We start from the raw sequence: 22,320 nt of genomic DNA on the forward strand, positions 1-22,320 counted from the left end.
GTCCACTTAGTCCTTGAACACGGCCAGGGATGGGTCGGCCCCAGCTTCTCTGGGCACCCTTTGCCAGCGCCTCAGCACCATCACCGTTTTTGTACAAAACTTACTTTGTACAAAACTAATGGAACTGGGGCTGTGTCCATGCAGACTGGGATTATCTGCAGGAGTGATCTCCAGTGTTGAAGTGTGGCAAAAGGATTCACCCTCAGCCAGCACTGTAACGCAACATCCTGTTGCTGCTTCCTTGCACCGTTGCATGTGAGGGCTGTTGGTGTAATACAAGCCATGCTATGTTTGAGCATTGTGAAGGGAGGTGGCTCCTCAGATGTGTGGCTTCACCTCAGTGGTTTTAGTGAAGAAGAGTCAACCATGGTCATGGGAAGGATGTTGAGGTCATGGGTGGCTGGGTTGGCTTGCCCGGACCAGGTCTCTGTGGCTGATGTTTTGCTCTGTGTGTTAGTGTCATACATGGGTTGAAATGGCCAGTGCTCAGCACCCCCAAATGCTGTGCTGTGAAGCAGGGTCTTGCAGCACAGAGGCAGGATGAGGGTGGCTACCTTGGGTGTCCCTAAGAGACCAGGGCTGGCTGAGTGACTCCAGCAAGCTCAGTGCACTGTGTGATTCCGCCCCTTCCAGCCATTTAAAATGGGTTGGAGGAATCACACCCTACAAGTGCCTCATTTTCTCCCCAGTGATGAAGGGACTCTGGATGAAAGCCTCATCTCGAGATGTCTGCAATGGGAACTTGGTTGGGCTCGTCCCAGCCTGAGGTGCTTCACTGGCGTGACAGGGAATTACACCCAAATCTTCAGGATCCTCAGCTAAAGCTTATCCACAGAACCATTCTTCAACCAAGTGCCTCGTTTTCTCCCCAGTAATGAACGGACTCTGGATGAAAGCCTCATCTGGAGATGTCTGCAATGGGAACTTGGTTGGGCTGGGTCCCAGCCTGAGGTGCTTCACTGGTGTGACAGGGAATTACACCCAAATCTTCAGGATCCTCAGCTAAAGCTTATCCACAGAACCATTCTTCAACCACTTTTTGCTCTCTGCACCTTGCTGAATCGCTGAATGTCTGGAGGCATTTAGACTCGGGGAGCAGCAGAGCATCCCCTGTACACTGGGTACCAGGGGAAACAGTGATGCTTCAGATACCACTGGCCTCTAAGCACACTGCGGGGCTGAAATCTGGCCTCAAGCTCCTCATTTTCCCCTTCATTTGTTAACATTTGCAATTAGGACAGGTTTAATTTTTGCAACAGAAGATCCCACTGTGTAGTTTAATTGGTGTGACTGTAAACAAGGTGGCAGGATGGGATGTTAGGGATGCTGAGCTGGTTTCTGCAAAGCAATAGCTGGGAGCGTGCTGGTGGGGTGGGAGCTGAGGTTTGCCACTGCAGAGCTCCAAGGATGGCCAGAGGCTTGTGGTCCCCTACAGCCCTCATTGATGTTGCACTGTCCCCATCTCACCTGCACTCCAGCTCTGGGCCAGGTACAGGTTGCATGGAGCAGAAAAAACACTGTAGAAAACCCTGTGAGGGAAAAATAGTGTTTCTAGGGGTGGCTTGGATTGCCCTCCCCATAGTGGTGCTGGGATGTGGACTGGGCTGGGCTGGGCTAACCGCTTCCATTGGTGTAACCCTGGCACAACCTGAAGGGTCCCTTTAGAATTTAGCCTAGTTGTGTGCATAGATGCCTTGTTCCTGATTCACTGTGTGTGTGCACATTGAATTGGGCCATGGACCCTGAGGTTCATGTGCACCTCCGGTTACAAAGGGAGTCATGAATCAAGGATGGTACACAGCTTGCTTTGTCTACAGCAGGGGTAAACTCAACTCTCCCAATGCATTGATAACACCTACCTGCAGGAAAATAGAGCTGGCAATCCCACTTTGTTCTTCCAGCAAGTGAGAAACCTCTGTTTCCTGTCAGGAGCAGAGCATTTCCATAGCAGTGGTCCACCCAGGTCAGAGTCCAGTTCAGGGCCAGATACTCCAGGGAGAACAGACAGGCATTGTGAGGGGTAGCACACTCCCCAGGGAACCTCCTCCTGTTTCCTTAGTGAAAGGTTGACTTTGACCTGACGTGGGAAAGTTTAAAACCCTTCCCAAGGCTCCTAGGTAGTACATGCAGTACTTTCTAGACCAGAGATCCTTTTTACCCATACCACATTTAGAAGAACATTTCAAGAGCACTCTTGGCTTCCTTTGTGTTGCCTCTAGTTTGTTCTGCTGATACAGCTGAGTGGATTTAGGTGAGAGAAGTGCTTTTGAACATGTCCCCTGAGCCAGCAGGGGTCCTTCCCCCTGAAGGACCAGCATCATGGAGGAGCATGGTTTTCCAGTGCTATTCCTTGGGTCCCTTACTGCCAAAGAGCCGTGGTTGTTCTTGTTTAAGAAAAAGAGAGACAGAAAGCAAACATGTCCTGAGAATGCAAAGTAATCTCATTTGGATGCTGAACACCTTGTGTAAATTCCTAGGCATGTGAAGTTAACTATAGACGTGAGTTTGGGATAGTGCCCAGTGTTCAGGGGAGAAAAACTTTGAGCAGAATAAATATTTACCAAATCAATTGACTGTTTTCCTTCCTCCCTATTTGCTTTAGCTCCATGAGTAACCACATTGTAATAATGTGTTATACACTCCTCTCTGCTGCAAAGGGATGGAGCCAACCAGGTTTCGGGCTTAAAACCCCTCTTGCTTTCAGGAACTCTTTGCTGCAGTTACATCCATCAGTGTCTAGAGGCAGGGCTGTGACCAGCAGTGGTGCAGCACCAGGGAGGGTTTGGGAGCAGGGCTTATTTGCAGAAACCTGCAGGCTGTGGCTTTCCCTTGCAGCCACAGATGCGTGCCACTGCTGGGACCGTGGGTCACCAGGGTTCCCCAGCGACCCCTCCACAGCCCGTGCCTGGCATCACAAGGGACTGCAGTGTTTCTCCCTCCTGCCAGGACCAATCCTATGCTCTCTGGCTGCTCCATGACCACCTCTCTTGTCTGCCTTTCCCTTCCAGGTCCGAGAAGTGTACTGTTTCTGAAAGCTGTGAACCAGGTGAGGAATAATTCATTTTCTCTTGCAAAATAGTGATATCAGGGGGAGGGCATAGAGAAAGCTGCCTGCAAAGTAATTTGGATATGCAGCACCAGCTACCTGGTTGCCCCATGGCATAGTTCTATAAGGACTTTATTGCCATTTAATAGATGCAGAGATGAATGCTTTTACCCTGTGACCTTTCAGCTGGGCTCCAGAAGTGTGTGCATTGAAATAACAAGACAAGCATGTTATTGAATGCAAAGCTAAGGGAAGCCTTCAGTGTCTGTGATCACTTCTCCCTGAAAGCCACCACACTTGGGTCACAAGAAGTCAGTGGTGTCAGTGTTCTGAGCACTGCAAGTGAGAAGGAAATGCTTTTCCCCAGGTTTAGGGGCTTGGACCCATTGAAATGCCACATGGAGCCTCCATGTCCTGCCTGCCCAAGCTGTGACTCAGCCCTTTGCAGTGAACCAGTCCCACCCCAAGTGGGGAAATTTATCTGGAGATAAGAGGCAGCTGGGCTGAGCAACACATGAAGCATCCTCCTGGGGCAGCTGGGTTCAAACCATGCTGAATTTTGCTAGGGTTCAGGTGATCACGTCCTGATGGGATGTGGCTGCAGTCAGCCCTTCCAGAGCACGGGTTTGCCTAGGGGCATGTCCCAGGCAGGAGTTTGGGAGCATTAAAAATGCCTGGAGCACCCACTGGAGATGGCTCCTCCTGCATCCTCCTCAATGCTTGTTGGTGACCCAATTCATTTTAAGTGAAGAAAGCCAAGAAATGAGCACATAATGAGGGTTAACAGCTGGTTTGATGGCACCAACAGAGGCCATGCCCACAGGTGCCCTTTGGGTATCTCCATCCTGTGAGCTTGATACCACTGGGCTCCTTGGCTGAAGCCTACTTGGCTGGCACTGAAGTGGCAGCTGGTTGTGGTTTCCCTGCCCACACTGGTGGGCAGACGTGGCACATTGCTAGTTCCTGTTGGTGATTGCCTTCCATTGCCTTTCCCCGGTAGGTACCTCAGGAGAGCTGGGTGGGATCAGGCAGATCAAAATTGAGCCAGATGAGCTGGACATCATCCAGATCACGGTGCCAGGTAGGTTCTGGGGTTCCATCTGCGTGCAGTGGCCTCTGTGCAGGCAGGGCTACTGCATTGTGTCTCAGCATTTTGCTTTGAGAAGAGGTGTTTGCAGGGTATATCCCAGCTCAGAAGGTCCTCCCATGCCCATGTAATGATCTTCCTTCACTGAAAGTCATTTTAAGGGGCATATTGGGAATGAGCTGATTTCCTGGGGGCAGTGGAGGATGTTTTAGGGTTCTTTGTTGTTTCTCTCTCTCCTTCGTTGCTTTTCTATCTTGCCTTTCCCCTGGAGAAAGCGAGCCTGGTTTGCTGCTTTCCTTCTCGCACGGGCTTGGAGGATCCCAGGTATCGAGCGCGGGATGTTTTGATGAGGTCCTTAAGTTAGAAAAACAGCCTGGTTGGGAAGAGGTCATAAGACCAGGTTTAGTATTAAGCACATGCTGAAAACATGTTGGAATTGGTGGCACTGATGAGTTCCCCCAGAGAGGTTGGTGGTGATGGAAATGAGCAGTTAGGTGCTTGGGGGGTAGCTAGGAGTTATTTCCCACTTACCTGACCTGGACAGCACAGCAAATAGTAGGATGATCCTCAGAGTTTAATGAGTGGCTAGTTAGCACTCTGCATTTGCAGTGTGCTTTACAAACATTAATTAATAATCTCACCAGAATGAGGGCAGCCACAGGACTCCCAATGTGCCCGAGGGTGAGCTGGGGACAGCAGTGGCACCCGGCCCCACGGCACTGGTGCAATCTCTGTTTTAGCCAAACTCTCACAGTCCCCTTAATACAGTGATATTTGGGGAGTCACTCCAGGTTTATTGTAGGATGGACTTAACTTACGGTTAATATAGCGGAAAGAGAAGGAACAAAGTATAGTGGTAGATCAAACATTTTAATTTTCAACTTGGCAGTTAATAGAAGAAAGCTAATACACAGTGAGCTGGCGGGGTGTGTGAGGAGGAGGAGGTGTTACCACTTTGGTGTCGGGTAGATCATGCTTCAAGTCCAGAGTCTACCTTTTCTTACCTTGTTTGAAGATCAAGTTCAATCAGAGGGAGTACAGCTGAGGGCAGGGAGGAGGATTAATAGAAAAGAGGTGCTCACCTACAGGGAGAAATTGATGAAATTTGGATTATTTATCCTGTGAGGTGATGATTAAGAAGTGACCTGATTGAAGTATTTAAACTAGCTGGAGGTTTATTTAAAGCTAAATTTGGAGAGTTCTTTGAGGGTATTGGAGAGCCCAGCATTAGGGGAGACAGGTTTAAATGAAGAGGGCATGCAGATTACATAGGGGAAACCCAAGGAGGTATGATTTTGAGGAGGAAGGCAGCATTAGTGGAATGGTTTTCCCCAGTGGCATAGCCAAGTCAAACAGCATTAACTTTTTAAGCCAAAATTGAGTGTCTAGCTGGAGTTAAGCCAAGTAAATAGTTTTGAACTATTTTTGCTCTTCACCTTCCGCAGAGGTTAGAAAGAAATCTTTTCCTCCTTTGGGCTGAGAGGTTGGCTATGTTTCAGGGACAAGCTCTGGTTGGTCCCAGATGCACCCCTCAAAGCTGCTCCTGATGTGGGGCCATAGTGTGCGGGGCTCTGGGGAGCAGGGTGCCCTTCACTCAGCACTTGCTGGTGGGCCCAGACCCTCTGAACCCTGCTGTGGGGATGGTTTTCTCCCAGCATCGGCACAAAAGCTGCCCATGGGGTTTTGTCTGCAGACCGATCACCTGGCTCGGATGAGATGCACGACCCAGTGCCCGCGCATGTGCCCTCGGAGGAGCCCAGCTACATGCTAGAAACGGTGGCAGGTACCAGAAATGAAGATCCAGCAGGTCCCGTGCGTGGGGACACGGGAGGTTGTGCATGTGTCCAAAATGAGTGAAACCATTTACGAGCCAAGGTGGTGGGGATGGACCCACTTCCACTGTCATGGCCTCAATCAGCCCAGCTGGGAGCTCCAGTAGACAACCTGGTGGCTTTTCTGGCACCACCACTCCATCCTAGGCCCTCTCCATCCCCTGCATGCTGCAAACCCCAGCTCTTCTGCCCAGCTCATGACTGGGATTTACCTGGGGGAATGCTGCCAGCGCTGTGCCTGCCTTTGCTCTTGCTGGGTGCTGGGTCTCTCCCAGGAAGCCCACACTGAAGGGCAAGCACACCTCTGGTATGTAGGCTACGGGTTTATCCTGCTTATGTAGCTCCTGGCATGATGCTGCCAGCCAGAGCCTGTCCTAGGATGAATGCTCAGAGCTTAGGGAAGGGAAGGGGCAGCTGGGTGACTGCAGGGGACCTGGAGAACTCCTGCTCATGGCTGGTCTGGTTTTTGCTAACCCTCCTCTTCCTCATCAGGGACAGAAAAGGGGCCCAGTGAGGAGTCGCGACATGAAGAAAAGCAGATGGAGGGATCAGGTGAGTGGACGATGAACCCTGGGTGTTGCCCATCATTGCAAGTTTGGAAAGATGGATGAACACAGAAGTATTTTGGGTTGGGTTTTGTGGGTTTCCTACATCATGAGCAAAGCATTCAGCCTCTGAAAGGCTCAGCACAGAAGGGTACTGCCATGTTCCTGGGCTCAGTCCTCCCCCCTCTTGCCCAGATTTACTTTTCCCCCTATTTTTTTGCCTTCTTGCTGTTATCTCACCTCCGTGGCAGGAACAATGCTGCCTTTCCTTGCTCAGGGATGAGCCTGGAGGCGGCTGCCAGCGATTGGCACTGATCTGGGAGGCGTGAAGAGTGCATGGCCAGCTCTGACAGAGCTCAGGGGCTGTTCACCTGTGCTGTGCATTGCTTGCCCCAGAGGAAGCTTCTTTCTCAGAGTCTCTCTCTCCTTTTCTTTTTTTCTTTTTTCTTGTTTCTCTTTTTCAGATGGTATAGGAGACGTTTTAAGTCATTTGAGGAAACAAGTTGAGATTTTGTTCAACACGAGATACGGTAAGATGGTCATTAACACACATACATCATGCTCAGCACCGGCCTCAGCCGTGGGGAGCTCCTAATTGCTCAGAAATGTCACCTGCCGTTTCCAAACCAGCATCTGAGTGAAGGTGCAATCTAATTTGTTCATTTGCTGTCTGCTGGGCTTACAAATGCATTTCAAATCTCCCTGGGCCTTGTTATTGCAACTCTTCCCCCTTGGTTTCCTTGATGCCTTTTCACTGGCTGCAGCCCAGGAATTGCTGCCTTGGCCTTCAGCCCCCAGGCACGTTCTTTCCCCTCACCTAGCAGAGGGACATCCATGGAGGTCTGGATGTGGGATCCCATTGCCTGGTGAAGAGGTGCTTGCAACCTTTATAGAAAGCCCCTTTATTTGTGCCACCAAAAGGCAGGCTGTATTAATGCAGTGAATTCTAAAGCCAGCTTCAGGTGGCTGCCTGGCTCTATCCCTCATCTCATGTCCACCAGTGTCAGGGACATCTCCACCAGCCACAGAGTGACAACAAACTCCCTAAAAACCAGTTCAGCCTTCCCACTGACATAACATGTCAATGCGCTTTGACCCAATGTAAAGGTCCAGCAAACTAATGACATTCTATCCCCATGCAGCAAAAGCCATAGGAATATCAGAGCCGGTCAAAGTTCCCTACTCCAAGTTCCTGATGTACCCTGAAGACCTGTTTGTCGTGGGCTTGCCAGAGGGCATCTTGCTGCGGCGCCCCAACTGCTTTGGGATTGCGAAGCTGAAGAAGATCCTGCAAGCGAGCAACAACATCCAGTTTGTCATTAAAAGGTAAGGCAGGTGGAGTGGCCATCCCATGGAGAGGATGTTCCTGCTTGGAGCTCCTGCTGCTGTGCTGTGTCCTGGGGAGCATCCATCACTTTGTCACCTTCAATAAATTTGCTTGATTAGAAGCCACAAAGTGTTGTTGCCTTGTTGGACCATCCCTGAGAGGCAGTGGTGGTGTTGTCATCTCTCCCTTGGTGTCTTTTGGGGTTTTAACCCACTTTTGCAAAGGTTTGGCCACAGCAGCAGGAAGCATCCAGGGTAGGTGAAGGAACCAGAGCTTTTAATCTTCAAGGAGCCCAGGTATGGGGCAAGAAGAGGTTCTGAGAGCCCCAGAGGGTTTTCCTATAGGAAGTGGCTCCAGCTGAGGTCCAAATGTGCACATGGGATGCTGTGGGCATCAGGGAGGATTCTCTCCTTGTGCTGGGGAGCAGAGAGTGTCACAGGAGCTGGGGGAAGAGTGTGAGAAGCCAAGACCAACATAACAAGACAGCATTGCCCTGAAAGAGGGAGCGGATCCAGCAGAGATGGATTTAAAAATGTCTTTAGGTGTCTGGGGGGCTTCTCACCTAAATGCTGACTCAGGCTCCCTTGCAGAGGAGAGAGCTGGCAAAATCAGTGTGGTGGGTGCCTGAAACAGAAAATGAACATTGAGAGCTTGGAGGTTTTGTGGTGTCAGATCAGCGGCTCCCAGGCCATCCCAACCACATTTCGGGCTTTCTCCCATCCCCATCCCTCACCCATTTCTCTGTGATGCAGCTTCAGCACAGCTTGTAATGAGCCCTGATATGGCCTCGCTGTGCACTTTTAGCATTAGATACCCAAGTGACAATTTTGAGGGCAATTGTATGTTGAAAGGAGTTGTTCACAGCTTCTCCTATCCCCAAGAAACATGGACCATGGCTCCTCAAAGTCTGTAGCTGCTCATTTAAGCTGCTCAGCCATCTCCAACTTAATGTTATCCCAGGGAGTGTTGTAGCAGCTCACTAAAGTGTCTGTTGGCATAAAAATTATGTCCAAAGTTCCCCTGCTGCATTGCAGGAGCTTTAAAATTGCATGAGCTAGACACAGGCAGTGGATTGTGGCTGTGGGAGCGCTGTCCTGGGGGATGCTGGAGCAGCGGGGTGTCACTGGCTGGGGAGCTCACTCACATGCTCTCTGCTTTTCCCTGTTTTCCAGACCGGAGCTGCTGGCAGAGGGCATGAAGGAGCCGGCATCGGACAGCCCGGCAGCCAAAGGTAGGCTGCGAGATGCCCGGCAGCCGGGCCATTAAGGACTAGGTAGGAGAGGAGTGAGAGCATTTTCCTTCTCTTGCCTTCCCTCCCCACCTCGGTTTTTGGCTGGAAACCCCTGTCCTGTGCATCCCATGTAGCAGCACCATGAGTCCTAATTCCTCTTATGTCCCCTTTCTCAGCTGCCAGTGAGAGGGACTCAAGCGAGGTGCTGCTGGAGGATGCTGTGAAGAGGCAGGGCTTTCAAGGTGAGGGCATGGAGACATCTCAGGGCGGTTTGAGGCAGAGCCCTGGATGGTTGTAGGGGCTGTATAGAGCAAATAGATGTGGGAAGGGGGTGGCTGTGGGGTGTTGGGGCTTGGTGGATTGGCAGAGGAGTAAGGCAAGGATTGGAGGGAGAAGAAGAGGGGAAAGGAGAGGAGGAGGTGTTGGGGTGAGAGGGGGGGAAGGACAGGCAACCAGAAGACAGGGCAGCCAGTCCCATAGGTCCAACGAAGAAGCTCAGAGATGGTGCCCTAATTAACCAGCTTTGCTTATCTTGCTGTCTGACCTTGTGAGACACATAATTAAGTTTCCAGGCCTCAGGGTTTGCCTTTTCTGGGGCTTTTTCCACCTGGGTGATGTTTGTATAAACACTGATCCCGTCATAGTGGCTCCACTGGGGGAAGAAGTGATGGTGAGAAGCCCATGGGCTGAGGAGCAAGCCCTGCCCTGCTCGAACATCCGTTTTCCTTGGGCTATCAGGGCCTGCAAGGGTTTGCAGGGAGGGACAGGGGCTTTTTCACAGGCTTGGGCTTCTCAGAGCGGCTTTGGAGTGTGATTTATTTTAACACCGGTAATTATCACAAGTGAATCTTCGATTTCATGCGGCTTTTATTCTTAGCAAACAGGCGGGGGAAAAAAAACATATTTCTGTTTAGATTATTTTTAAGGACTTTGAATGGCCCACTCCAGAGATTAGCTAATTGCAAGATAAGGACTTTCCTATAATTAGAAAATGGCATTACTTAAAAGTCACAGAGTGCCTTTTAATTTACCAGCAGAAGTCCATAATTGTTTCTTTATTTTACAGAAAATTATGATGCCAGGCTTTCCAGAATAGACATCGCTAACACGCTGCGGGAACAAGTCCAGGACCTGTTCAATAAGAAATATGGTGAGAAACCAGGGGGGGAGTTGTTCTTATTCTCCTTTTATCCCCTCCTAATTTTTTTCTTCCTATCCCTCCCCTCTCCTCTCTATTCCTCCTTGCCTGGTGCTTTCTCTCACTTCCCCGTTGAGCGACTGCACCTCAGAGGGAATGGTGGGAATTACTGCTCTTTGCTGCAAGTGCTTGAGGGAGTCCATGATAGAGAGCATTGGGGGACAAGCAGACGCCTCTTCTCCTGTCCCTAGGGCACCTACCCAGGCTCTGCAGGGCACTCCGCAGCCTGCCTGCCCCAGCATCTGTTCTTTATCAAGCAGGTCAGAGAAATGCTGTTATCCTCATTTTCTAGGCATGGGTGAGACTTGTGGGTCTCCCAGGTACCCACAAGAGCAATTACTTGCAAGGAAATGTGTGGCCTCCATCCTGCAGCTAGATCTCAGAGAGGGAACATGCCTACAGAGTTATCTCCAAAATAATGTCCCAAAGCATTGAGATGGAGCCAGAGCAGGGGTGGAAATAGCATCCCACACGTTTACTGCTTACTTACTGCTCACTTCTCTCTCGCAGGTGAGGCCTTGGGGATTAAATACCCCGTGCAAGTGCCATATAAGCGGATCAAGAGCAATCCAGGGTCAGTGATTATAGAGGGGCTGCCCCCCGGGATCCCCTTCAGGAAGCCATGCACCTTCGGCTCGCAGAACCTGGAGAGGATATTGGCTGTCGCCGATAAAATCAAGTTCACCGTGACAAGGTACATGGTGAGAAGTGTCAGACACACTGCTAAACAGGAGGGGGAGAGGAGGGAGCAGCAGCCCAGCTCTGCCAGCCCCATTGGGGTAGGGCTGTAAATGCTATAAATGCCTCCAGCCCCTAAGACGACGATTAAGTTGGCAGCTAATGGTTTGACAGGAAGAAGAGTACCATAAAATAGAGGTTTCTGCTCTTTCCTCCTGTCCCCTGTTCTTGGAGGTGGTGGGGAGAGCACTTGCAGGAGAAAACAGTGCTTGGTGTGAGAGAGGTACAGGCAGAGAAATCACAGAGTCATAGAATGGGTTGAGTTGGAAGGGACCTTAAAAATCATCTAGTTCCAACCCCCTGCCCCAGGAAGGGACCCCAGCCCCTCTTCTAGGAGGCATGAGACAGGAGAAATGTTGCTTGGTTTATTGCTGGTGCAAGGCAGTGCTCAGGGTCCCACTGCCCATTTGTGGCAGGGTCCTGTGGCTTCTGCAACCAAAGGGGATGGACACAAGTTTGAAGCAAAAAGCACTTGATCAGTGTCAGGGAAAAAACTGGTTTTAAGAGTGTCTCCATCACCCTCTCACTGGGCCATATGCTGCCTGTCTTGTTGCCAACTGGGCACGTGCTGCCCTAAGCATGGCCATAAGGACCCTATCCCTGCAAAGCTGCTGCTGGTCCTGAACCAGTTGTGGCACAGCGTGCAAAAGACAGGCTGATCTCTGACCTTCCCTGTGCCACAGAAGGATGCTGGGTCTGGGTGTGCTGGCTTCCAAGTGGCTTTTCATTTTAAATCTCCTTTTTCCCTTATCTTTCACAGGCCTTTTCAAGGACTCATCCCCAAACCCGGTAAGAGATGTTGCCTTTTTGCTTAAGCAATGCATACGATAACGTTTAGTGATGGTCAGGGAGTTGTAAGCTGTGGATGGTGAACAATAATTCAGCTGGAGGAAGGTTGACCTCACTCTCTTGGGCTTCCCACTTTGGTTTTGTTGGGTTTTGGTGCATTTACTGAAGTTCCCCTGACTGAAACAGCATCACCCCTCGGTACTGCTGCCGTTCCCTTGAAATGGCAGCATTTTTCAAGAGCTAATCTAGGGCAGGGATCTGTGTTCTGTATTTAAGAAAGCACCTGCTTTCTCAAGCATTTTCTTAAAATAAATAAGTGTTGCAATGAGCTAGCAGGTTCGGTGGCAAGGGAGAGTCGTGGGAAGGGGGTGGTTAACCACAGGGTCCACACTGAGCTGCAGCAGTATGGCAGTGAAATCCCTCTCTGGTTTGTGGGCATCCCATGTGGAGATACACGGGAGAGACATGGAAAAGGGGAGGATGCGGTGTCTGGGATGTGCTCTGTACCCAACTGCAGAAACCACTATCCGGAGCTGTGTCCTTCCCTGTGCCTTACTGCAGTAGCTCTGTCTCTCACGTCTAGGCTGCCCAGCAAAGAGAACTGCCGTCAGAAGTGTGGGTAAAAACCTGCCTCAGTTCTAAATGTCTGTAATTACAACTGTTGGAAGAGCACAGATGGATGCAAAAAATGTTGTCGCCTTTATTGATGGCTTCCCATTTCCTTGGCCAGCTTCCATGGGGATGGCACAATTTAGGGAAGACAAATATGACAGAGAGAAAAACATTTATATGCCCTTATTTGGAACAGCAAAAAGGTGTTAGACACCCGAGCGGGCCCTAACAAAAGGCGAGCTGTCTGAGAGATTCAGTCCAGGGCATGGTCCTTGTGTTGACCCTCTGCATCCCTGTGTATGGCACAGCCAAGATGATGGGGAGGTCTTGTGAGACCTCTGTGGATTTTGGCCTGAGATTTCCTTTCTCTTGGTCCTAAGCAGCAAGGTGCTGACTTGCATTGGCAAGGCCTTAAATGAGTCCTCAGTGAAATGCAGGTTTTGCAGAACTCTGCTTTTCTGTGGAATTACACGGCTGTAACACCGGAGCAAGCTGGGGATGTATCTGCTCCTGCAGCCGCATCTTGTCTTCTTGTCCCTCCACTGTGATCGGTATAATTACGTTAAGAGACGCTGATCTGACACAAATCACACCATTAACAAAGGAGCACATCAGAAGGCAAATACTTCAACCTGCCAGCTGGCTGGGAAGCGCAGCCTGATAAATAGACATGTAGAGGAAATTGATTTTCTTTTCGATGCACTTATTTTTTACCTCCTTCTCCAGCTGAATGCTCCCAACACAGCCTGGCCCATGCTAGCACAAACACACAGATACGTTTTATTCTGTGTATTGTGGTACCTGAGAGAGCTCAGGAGGAGGTTGCAGCATCCCTGCTGGGCTGAGTGCTTCATGCCCTCTCCTTCCACAGGGGTTTTAAATAAGAGCAGTCACAGGTGACTGCTTGACATCTCAATTTGTTATAGACTATTTCATATATTTGCTAAATCCTCAGAGACAATTCCAGGACTTACAATTATTTTCTACCACCAGAATGTCTACTCCAGAAAAAAGCTGTTTGTATTTTGCCCCCAGAAAATCCCCATTGACAGCAATTAACCTTTCATCTGCTTTTCCGTCCCATTACACCAAAGTAGATGGTGGCAGCACAGTGGTACATTCACTGCCTTGGCTTTGATCGCTTTTCATCGGTCTTAACAAAATTAATGATTTTCAAATAGCCACAGATCATTAAAAATTTAAATTTAAGAGTGTTCTTTTTACCTCAGACTTGTGTAGTAAAGTTGTGTCATGTAAAATGAAGAGCAGCAGCAGAAGTGCGTGCTTGGCATTAAAGCAAAATCAATGAAAATCACTCTTATTTCGCAGAGGAGCGTTAAAATGAAAGCGATAGTTACTCCCAAGCAGGCTGGCATTGCAGAGGTGTCTAAAAGCTGGAAAGTCCAGGAGATGACTATACGTACAAGGGAATAGTATGCATACAAGATTTTTGTGGATTATTTTGGCCGAAAATGACATGAAAAGCACACATTTTAGAGGAAAAGGGAAATATAACATCACTTTGAGTTGATTTTAGTTGCCTTTAGGTTAGACTACGGGGTTTCATTTGCTTTAAACAAGTTGTGCACCTCCTGCATTGCAAAGAGCATCCCAGATAAGTGCAGGAGTGCAGGGGATCACCTTCCTCTTCTGTGTTTTTGGGGACACCCATTTTGTAAGTGTGACAGAAATAGCTGGAAGGATTTCAATGTAATCTGAGCACCTCACATGCTTTTTTCTCAAGGTAATTGTAATTTCTCTCTTGAGATGGTATCTCCCCTCAGTGGGTCACAGTGGTGGGCGGCGACGCTGCCAGCAGAGTTGTGTGGGGATCTGCAGGGATGTTGTGTGCAGAAGTGGGGTTTTGGGTAGAGAATAAGGCTGGGTTTTGGTAAACTAAAGCTAGTGGTGCTTCCCAGTGCCTGGAGGAAGTCTGTGGCTGCAACCCCCTTGTGTAATACAAATTTGGAGCCTTCCAAAGGTGGGACGATGGCCCTGGGTCACCAGCGCCTCTGCCAGAACTTCACTAGCGTCTCCCCAGGGGCTTTAACCCAGCATCACAACCCTCCTGGCACCCAGAGAGCTTCCTTTTGATTTCGACTTTCTTTTCTCCCCACCGCTGGTCTCTGCTTTGCAAAAAAAGACTTTCAAACCCCCTTTTTTTGAAAGCAGAATGATCTTTCAGCATTAAACCAGAAGTAAGCAAGCAGGGGTGAAGCTCCAGCGCTATAAACGCAGCACTTTTCTTTTTTCCTGAGGCACAGAGATACAAAACAGGCTTAATTTGAGCCTTTGAAAAAAAAAAAAATCAAGCATAAGTAATCTAGCGCACACACACACACACAAAAATCTTTCTGTATGTTAATTTTTATGTGCTTTGATTGAAAATGTACACCAGCTCCATCTGTCCTATTCCCCAAGCTCCCTACCACCCTGATAGATTATTTCCCATACTCCAATTAATAAAGTAGGGCAGGCAGTGTTCTTTAATTAAAAAAACCACACATCCAGGCATCCTTTTTAGATATATATTTTTTTTAATCACAAGAGCACAATCCTCTTCAACACTTTGATGAGATGTGCCCTGCCTTAGAAACTCCTAGCAAGACAAGAAAAGGAAAGTGCTTGATGGGGCAGTGGTGGGAGCTGAGTGCATCTTGCTCCATCACCAGGTTGGTTTTTGAAGTCTGTGCTCTCCTCCCTTCATCCCCAAGCCCCAGGGTTTAACCCCCATGGGAGCAGGTTATTTTTCCTTCTCATCCACCTTCCTGTTAATGGGGTGAATGAATTTCTTAGTGTACAGCTGGTCAGTGTTTCTAGTCTGAAGGTGAAGATTCAAGCAGGTAGTGTGAATAGCTTCAAAGCCTGTTTAGAAGCATCTTTGTGATTCCAAACACCTTTTTCTTTGCCTATTTTTTGTTTCCTTTTCCCTTTTGCCTGCGTGAGTGGCATCCGATGAGAACACAGCACCATTGCCCAGCTCATCCCAGCCCTCGTGTTTGCTTTGCTTTTGCTTCCAGCCAGCCTCATGTTCTGCTGTGTCCTTCAGAGACCCCAGATGCCCCCATTTTTCAGGGTGCTCAACACATGGCAAGCTGGGTACCACTCCATCCTGGCTGTGATCCAGCATGTAGGAATGCACTCCGTACCTTGCATTGTGGCTGTGAGCCTGGTGAGTGCCTCCTGTGGTTCAGGCTGAGCAGCACATGTGGGTTCCCAGGAGAAGAAATGTTAATTATCTTCCTTAATCGGCATGATTTTATAACGACACCTTGAAACCTTCACCTGAAACACTGCAAATGCCTTTGAGTTGCCACTAACCAAATGAAATGCTGGGCTGCCCTTCCTCAAATGTTTCTGTTTCATGCTGGAAAGATGCTGCTGTGTGCTTCTCTTCCTTGCTGCCTGCCTGTGCTTCTGCATGCCTGTGCTCCTGCCATGCTCCCGCCTGCATTCCTCCTTGATGGGAGCTATGCCAAGGCCTTGTTCCCTCGGGGCTTGGACTCTACCTTGGCTTTCCCAGCGTGACCCATCTGCATCTCTTCCCCTTTTCACTGTGCATTAGCCTGAATGTTTTGTGCAGTGGGTGCTGCCCGTAGGGTGTCACACAGCAATGTGAGGGACCGGGCGATGTGCAGCATCACTTATTTTCTGTCTGGGTCCTGCTACAGCCACCAGCGACTTACAGCAGGATTTGTGTGCCTACAGCCCCGCAGTGCAGGGTCCAGCTCAGCGCCCCGGCTTACTGTGGGCTGCACAGAACCCCAGTGCCTACAGCTGCCCCATGCAAACCCCTGTTTGCAGCAAGAGCAGGAGGCAGCAAGAGCCTCCCCACTGAGGCCCTTCCTCACCCCAGTGCTGTGACCCACAGCCCCCATCCTCCTCACCAGCTCTCCCCATGGCTGCCAGCTTTGGCATGATGAGCCACTTCATTCCTCCTTTTGCCCATGATGCAAATCCTTGTCCTAGCCCCGTCTGTGTTGCTTTTCCCCAGGAAATTCATTTCTTTTTGATATCGCTTGTCTCTTTGGAGTTGGTGGTGAGCACCAGCCTCTCCGTAGGGATCCCTTTATCTCCCATATTCCCCCATTGCTGCAGATCTGACACAATGCCCCTGTTTGCTTTTCATCTGCTTTAACCTCAGACAGTTTTTCTTCTCAGGTACCGGTGCGGCCGCGCAGCACAACCACTGCTGCTTTGGCATGGGCCGTAAATGCACAAATTCCCTGGGCACATGGGGACATCGAGCTGCTCGGGTGCAAAGTGTAGCTTGAGGGATGCTTGTGGGCTCAAGCACATCCCAAAACAGGTCCCTGGTGCAGGTGGAGAGCCCAGCCTGCCCTCCCAGCTCACCAGGCAGTTATTTAGCTATTGTATGACGGGGCCTCGGGACCAGCGGAATTTACACTCTTAGGGACAGTGTCATCCTGGGTTTTGCTTTTGTTTGTGACCAAGAAACCAAGCTGCAGCACTCATGGCTCTCTTTTTCTTTCTCTCCTTTTTTTTGTGTTCTTTTAACTTGCACTGTAGCCCCTAGACGGATAACATCCTTGGAAAAAGCCTACGCTGCCTTGAATGGTACGTAGCTCAGTTGATGCATCGTAGATGGTAGCAGACAAGAAATGCACTTGCGTTTTAATATGGGAATGAAAATGTCTTAAACTCCCAAATTTCAGGTATTGTTTTTTTTCCTCTCTGCTCTGTTTCCCTGTGATACCAAGAAATGAGTGATGCAGGATTTGTTTAACAGTATTTTATTGCTGTTAGTAATCCCCTCTGCATTTCTAAGCACTGTTGCTGTAGTCTCTGGGCATCGGTGCCGGTTCTGCTCCAGACCAACCTGCCACATTATCCTCAGTTCATCCATGCATCCGAGCAATTAATTTGTTAAAAAACCCACTTGCCATTCACAAGGAGAGCTTGCAAAGATTTGGGTTGGAGGTTTTTTGCTTTGCTTTAATACTTACTCTGGGCCAGGGTTAGTGTATAGTTATGTAGGAGATTTAACATACATACTAATTTACAGGGCTAAAGCAGAGCTTGCCTGCCTGTATCTGTGGCAGGGCATGGCATAGCTCTGGCAGAACCAGCCTTAGTCCCATCAGCTGGGATTCTGGCTGCATGTCTAGATGGTAATTGCCTGCTTCTGCAATTTTATAGCTCTGCTTTGAAAACATGCATATGTTGAGCTAATTCTAACTGTATTTAATCCTGAGTTACTGTGGAATAGCCTCAGCAAAGTCAGCAGATTTATTCTGGATTTATACAGGGGTGTAATTGAATTGCACCCCTTGAAGCTGAAGGGGGAAGAGGTGTGTATTTATCCTCTTAAGATTCAGGGCCAGATCCTGACCTCTGTAAGCAGCCTACCCTGGGCTGGGTGTTTCCTTGATACGACTGGGATTGCCCAGAGAAGGGACCTGAGCCACTTTCCCGGTGGGATGTGTTGGGCAGTGGCTATTTTCCTGATGAAATGGGGTACATGCTGGGTGTTGGGATAGCAGAAGGTTGTTACTCAGCTTGTTGGCCAGGTGGAGGACATGCATAGCTTGGAGCAGCACCTTGGAATGCTGGTGGTGGCACACGGAGGAGGAAGGCTCCACCAGGTACCCTGCCTGGCCATGCTGTGGCTTCACCACTGAGATCAGGGCACTGCACGTGGCATCACGAACCCAGACAGAACCATTATGTATCCGTGGGATACCTTGGATTTGGTTTTGTTGTGGTTTTATAAAGTTACTAGAAGAATAGGTGGTGGTTTGGCTCCTGTTGTCTAATAGCAACAGACACCTAAACCTTATTTTTAATAACTACTAAATATGACTTGGTGTTTCTATAAGAAATGTTGAGCTCTAACAAGTCATAGAATCCCAGACTGGTTTGTATTGGAAGGGACCTTAAAGCTTATCCAGTTCCAACCCCCTGCCCCAGGAAGGAACCCCTTCCACTAGACCAGGTTGCTCCAAGCCCCTGCGTCCAACCTGGCCTTGAACACTGCCAGGGATGGGGCAGCCCCAGCTTCTCTGGGCACCCTGTGCCAGCGCTTCACAGGGAAGAGATTCTTCCTAAGTTCTTGTCTAAATCTACCTTCCTGTTGGAGTCCTATTGGAAAAGAGCAAATGGTGCTTTAAAAATGTGACCACTAGTGTGTAAGTGCCTGTGGAGCATAGGGGCCCTTGCTTCAGGCAAGTAGGACTGAGGAAAAACAAGTCAATCAACTGGCTACTTTTTAAAATTAAAAATGTAGAGATAGATATAGATATATATATATATATAAAATAACACAGAGCTGAAGCAGCAGCATGCATATACCTGCTTATGGGAAGGACACAGCACATCCCAAGGGTGCCAGCGGCCTCCCTAAGTCAATTACTTCCCAAAGCAAGATGAAGTCAAAAGTGGCTAAAGAACCCCCCTCCCCTCAGCCGGCGCGGGGTGGGAAAAGGGGCAGGTCCCCAGGAAGCAGTCCCACCAGCCGGATCCTCTCTGGCTTCTCTGTTATGTGTGCTCAGTTCCATGTTTTTCATGGGATTTTTTTGTGTCCTTGGATGGGAATTTGGGAGTTCTGCGCATCAGAAGGTGGAAGAAACCCTCCTTGGGATCTCATTTCTTGCAGTCGGGTCGCTCGGGGCGTGAGCGGAAAGGAAAGAGCTGCTGCGTTTTGCAGTCCCAGAGAACTAAACGAGTGAGAACACAGACTGTTGGTGTTTCTTTGTCTGCTACCATCTACACATCCACATGGGTGTGTATCCACAGCCCAGAAACTGAGCATCAATGACAAGGAAGTCACAGAGGGAGCCCGCAGGGTTTGCCCCGCTGGCCCCATGGCCTCATGAGCAGCACCACAAGGCAAGGTCTTGGTTCTTCAAACCAAAGCTCCTTGGCAATATTTGTTTAATTTTCCTTCTATTTTATCTATTTATTTATTTATTGCTCCGTCCCATTCAAGCTGCTTTGTTGCCTTTTCTGGTTTTGAAGCACAACTTGGCCCTGAGGTTCTTCTGCAGAAACTTCTCTTTTTTTTTTTCCTAGTTATATCCAGATAAAATTACTGTTTTCTAGGTGGAGAAGAGGCATTTCTGAGGCCGTACCCTGCAGTAGCAGGGTGTGGAGATTGAAGGGTGCCAGCTTCTCTGCAGCACCCTCAGTGGTGGGGTGGCAAGGCATGTGATTTCTGCTGGGCTCTGTGCAGGCAGGCAGGGACTCCCATCAGGTTTTCAGTTTGTATTTAAAACAAAACCGCAAGCTTAGACCCAAAATCATGTCATTGTTCAAAATCAAATCAAGCAGCTGCAGACTCGGGGCAGAGGATGCTCAGATCCTTCATGCTGAGGTTTGCAGGGCTGACCTTGATGCTGTAAATAATCATGCTGGATTTCCATCCATGCCAGCCTGGGTGAAAATGCCTGCTTTGGGTGTGGTGAGGCTTGTGGTGGTGATCCCTCCTTGCTGGGAGGATACCCCACTGCACCAGTCCTGCACTGTGCACCCTGGCCAGCTTGGGGCTGGAGGGGTGACCCCAGAGAGGGGCAAATAAGGTTCGTTCAGTTGGTGCTTTATGCCTGCAGCGGTGAGAAAGCATCAAAGTGGGCCAGTACTGACCCCAGTCATTTTTCCTGGAGCCCCCTGAGGATGCTGAATAGCCAGGAGAAATATCTATAGATACGTAGGCACATCATTTGAAATGAGAGAACAGAGGAGAAACTGTTCAGCATGATGAGGATAATTAAAAAAGCTAGTAAAGCCAGGCTGATTATATGGCATATTATAAAACAATACTGTACTTAGGAGCCCAGCTATAAAAGTGCTATCTCATTCCTTGATATCACTTGTGGGAGCATTTGTGGCACTGAGGGCCTGAGTCTCCACCGCTTTGCATATTTTGCAGTCATTTACAGCACTGCAAAGTGGATGTAAAATGCTCTCAGCCATGGCAGCGCGTGACAAGCACAGATTTGGCAGCATTTTATAGCTGCTCTGCATGGCTCTAAAAGGTGACATGAGGTGCAGCCATCTCTGAGGTATCCCCAGACCGGGGCAGAGGGACAGCGACACAGTTGTGGGATGGGTTTTCCAGGGGCTCAGAAAGAAACAGGGTATGTTATTCCCTGTCCTTTTCCTGTTTTGCAGATGAGGACGATGCCAACAGGCTCGGAGAGAAGGTGATTCTCCGGGAGCAAGTGAAAGAGCTTTTCAATGAAAAATACGGTGAGTCTCCCTTCTCATGCATCACCAGGCGAGTTTGGTTTTGCTGACAGCAGCCAGAGTTAAAATTAATTCAACTGAAGGCCTCTATTTATAGGCTGGGCACACGGCAGACTGCTGCAGCACAGGTTTCATCCCACTGCTTCACGTTACAGCCTGTCCCCAGGGACGTTCCCATGTCTTGCTCCCAGCAGGTGGGACCGTGACCTTCCTGTTGATAGCTCATCCTTGGCGAGGGGAGGGAGGATGGGAAAAGGCAGCCGAGGAGCAGGATTTGTGTGTGGTATTAGTCTTTGATGCTGTCCTGAGCTGGTGTGAGCCATGGTGCGTGCGCTGGGAGCAAGGCTAGAGCTGCAGTGAGCATGGCTGGGAAAAAGGTTGCTGGAGCTGCAGTAGAAAAGGAGGTCAGGAGGAAGGAGATTTGACAATGCTGTTTGCAGGCTCCTTATGCTGCCTAGCAAACTCCTCCTCCTTCCCATCGCTGGGAAAAGGCACAGTGGGAATAGCAGCCGCATGGAGCCAGCTGCAGGATGCATGGCCCCGAGTGGTGTCACCATTTCATCCCATGGTACCAATGCTCGTGGCTGTCCCCCCGCTGCTGTTTGGGCACAGCTGGTGTAAGTGCTGGGGGTTATTTCTCAACCCGTGACTGCCCAGGGCTGTGGAGCTGGGCCATGGCAGCTCAGTGGCACCCCAATGCTTCAGTGTGGTGTCTTGCCTCCCTCCCCAGAATAACTGCCTGAAGGAGAAGGAAAATAGCTCAAATGATAGCAAAGCAGTGGGGAATGCTATTTCCCTCCTTTCTCAAGTCTCCCCTTGTCAAGGCTGCTCACCTTGCCCACAAAATCTGTTTATTTTGGGGCGCTACTCACTACATGGGCTATGTGCTGCTTTGGGGGCAGATCTGCCTTGCTGGAGGTACCAGCATATGGGTACAGCTTCCTGGGGAAGCTGCTGCCCATGCTCTGAGCATCCCCATCCACCCTGGCTCAGCAGCGCTCACCACATGTGGGGGCAGAGCCCACAGCAGATCCCTGCATTCCCATGGTCCTGGCACCATTTATGGAGCACAAGATGCCAGGTAGGCTCCAGGGGTGACTCCCTGCAAGGAAAGCCAGAAATGTGGGTGAGGGGCAGCTTAGGTTTGGGGGCTGCAGAGACGCGAGGTGAGAGCAGGCTCTTACAGTCAGGACTGTACAGAAGGGATGTTTGCTGCTCCCCACCATGCAGAATTAAAGGAGAACCCAGAGAGGTGAGCAGAAGAAAGTAGTTTTAATGAAGCAAGGAGTGGCTGCCCCATCCCTGGCAGTGTTCAAGGCCAGGTTGGACACAGGGGCATGGAGCAACCTGGTCTAGTGGAAGGTGTCCCTGCCTGTGGCCAGGGGTTGGAATTAGACTAGCTTTAAAGTCCCTTCCAACCCAAACCATACAGTGATTCTATATTGTGGTATTTCACTGGCACAGGATATTGTGGAGGCCAAAGTGATTAAAAAAAAATGGGCAGGAGGGATGTGATGTGATGGTGAGCAGTGGATCTGATCTCCACCCCAGTGACCCCAGATCTGTTGCCAGCTGGAGGCAAGAAGAGATGGGCAAATCTCTCTCATTTTCCTTCTCTCCTGGGCTGTCTCCCACACTGCTGCTGCTGGCCCAGCTATGGGCTGGTGGAAGCACGGTGATGGGTGTGCTCTGCATGGAGGAGAAATGGGT

At 49.6% G+C, this 22,320-nt stretch overlaps 1 protein-coding gene across 1 annotated transcript in view; it reads left to right on the top strand.

Moving 5' to 3' along the window:
- The window catches only part of GTF2IRD1 (GTF2I repeat domain containing 1), a 42,741-nt gene that overhangs the window by 17,594 nt on the left and 2,827 nt on the right, over positions 1-22,320 (top strand). The window contains exons 11-23 of the mRNA XM_010015895.1: positions 3,009-3,046; positions 4,047-4,127; positions 5,827-5,916; positions 6,458-6,517; positions 6,975-7,040; positions 7,653-7,836; positions 9,010-9,068; positions 9,245-9,310; positions 10,135-10,218; positions 10,777-10,960; positions 11,765-11,793; positions 16,936-16,983; positions 20,536-20,613. Coding sequence (XP_010014197.1) covers positions 3,009-3,046; positions 4,047-4,127; positions 5,827-5,916; positions 6,458-6,517; positions 6,975-7,040; positions 7,653-7,836; positions 9,010-9,068; positions 9,245-9,310; positions 10,135-10,218; positions 10,777-10,960; positions 11,765-11,793; positions 16,936-16,983; positions 20,536-20,613 — 1,067 coding nt within the window. The remainder of the gene's footprint in view (positions 1-3,008; positions 3,047-4,046; positions 4,128-5,826; positions 5,917-6,457; positions 6,518-6,974; positions 7,041-7,652; positions 7,837-9,009; positions 9,069-9,244; positions 9,311-10,134; positions 10,219-10,776; positions 10,961-11,764; positions 11,794-16,935; positions 16,984-20,535; positions 20,614-22,320) is intronic.

Source organism: Nestor notabilis, unplaced genomic scaffold (genome assembly GCF_000696875.1).
Source record: "Nestor notabilis isolate BGI_N333 unplaced genomic scaffold, ASM69687v1 scaffold8826, whole genome shotgun sequence".
In the NCBI taxonomy this organism is placed as follows: domain Eukaryota; kingdom Metazoa; phylum Chordata; class Aves; order Psittaciformes; family Psittacidae; genus Nestor; species Nestor notabilis.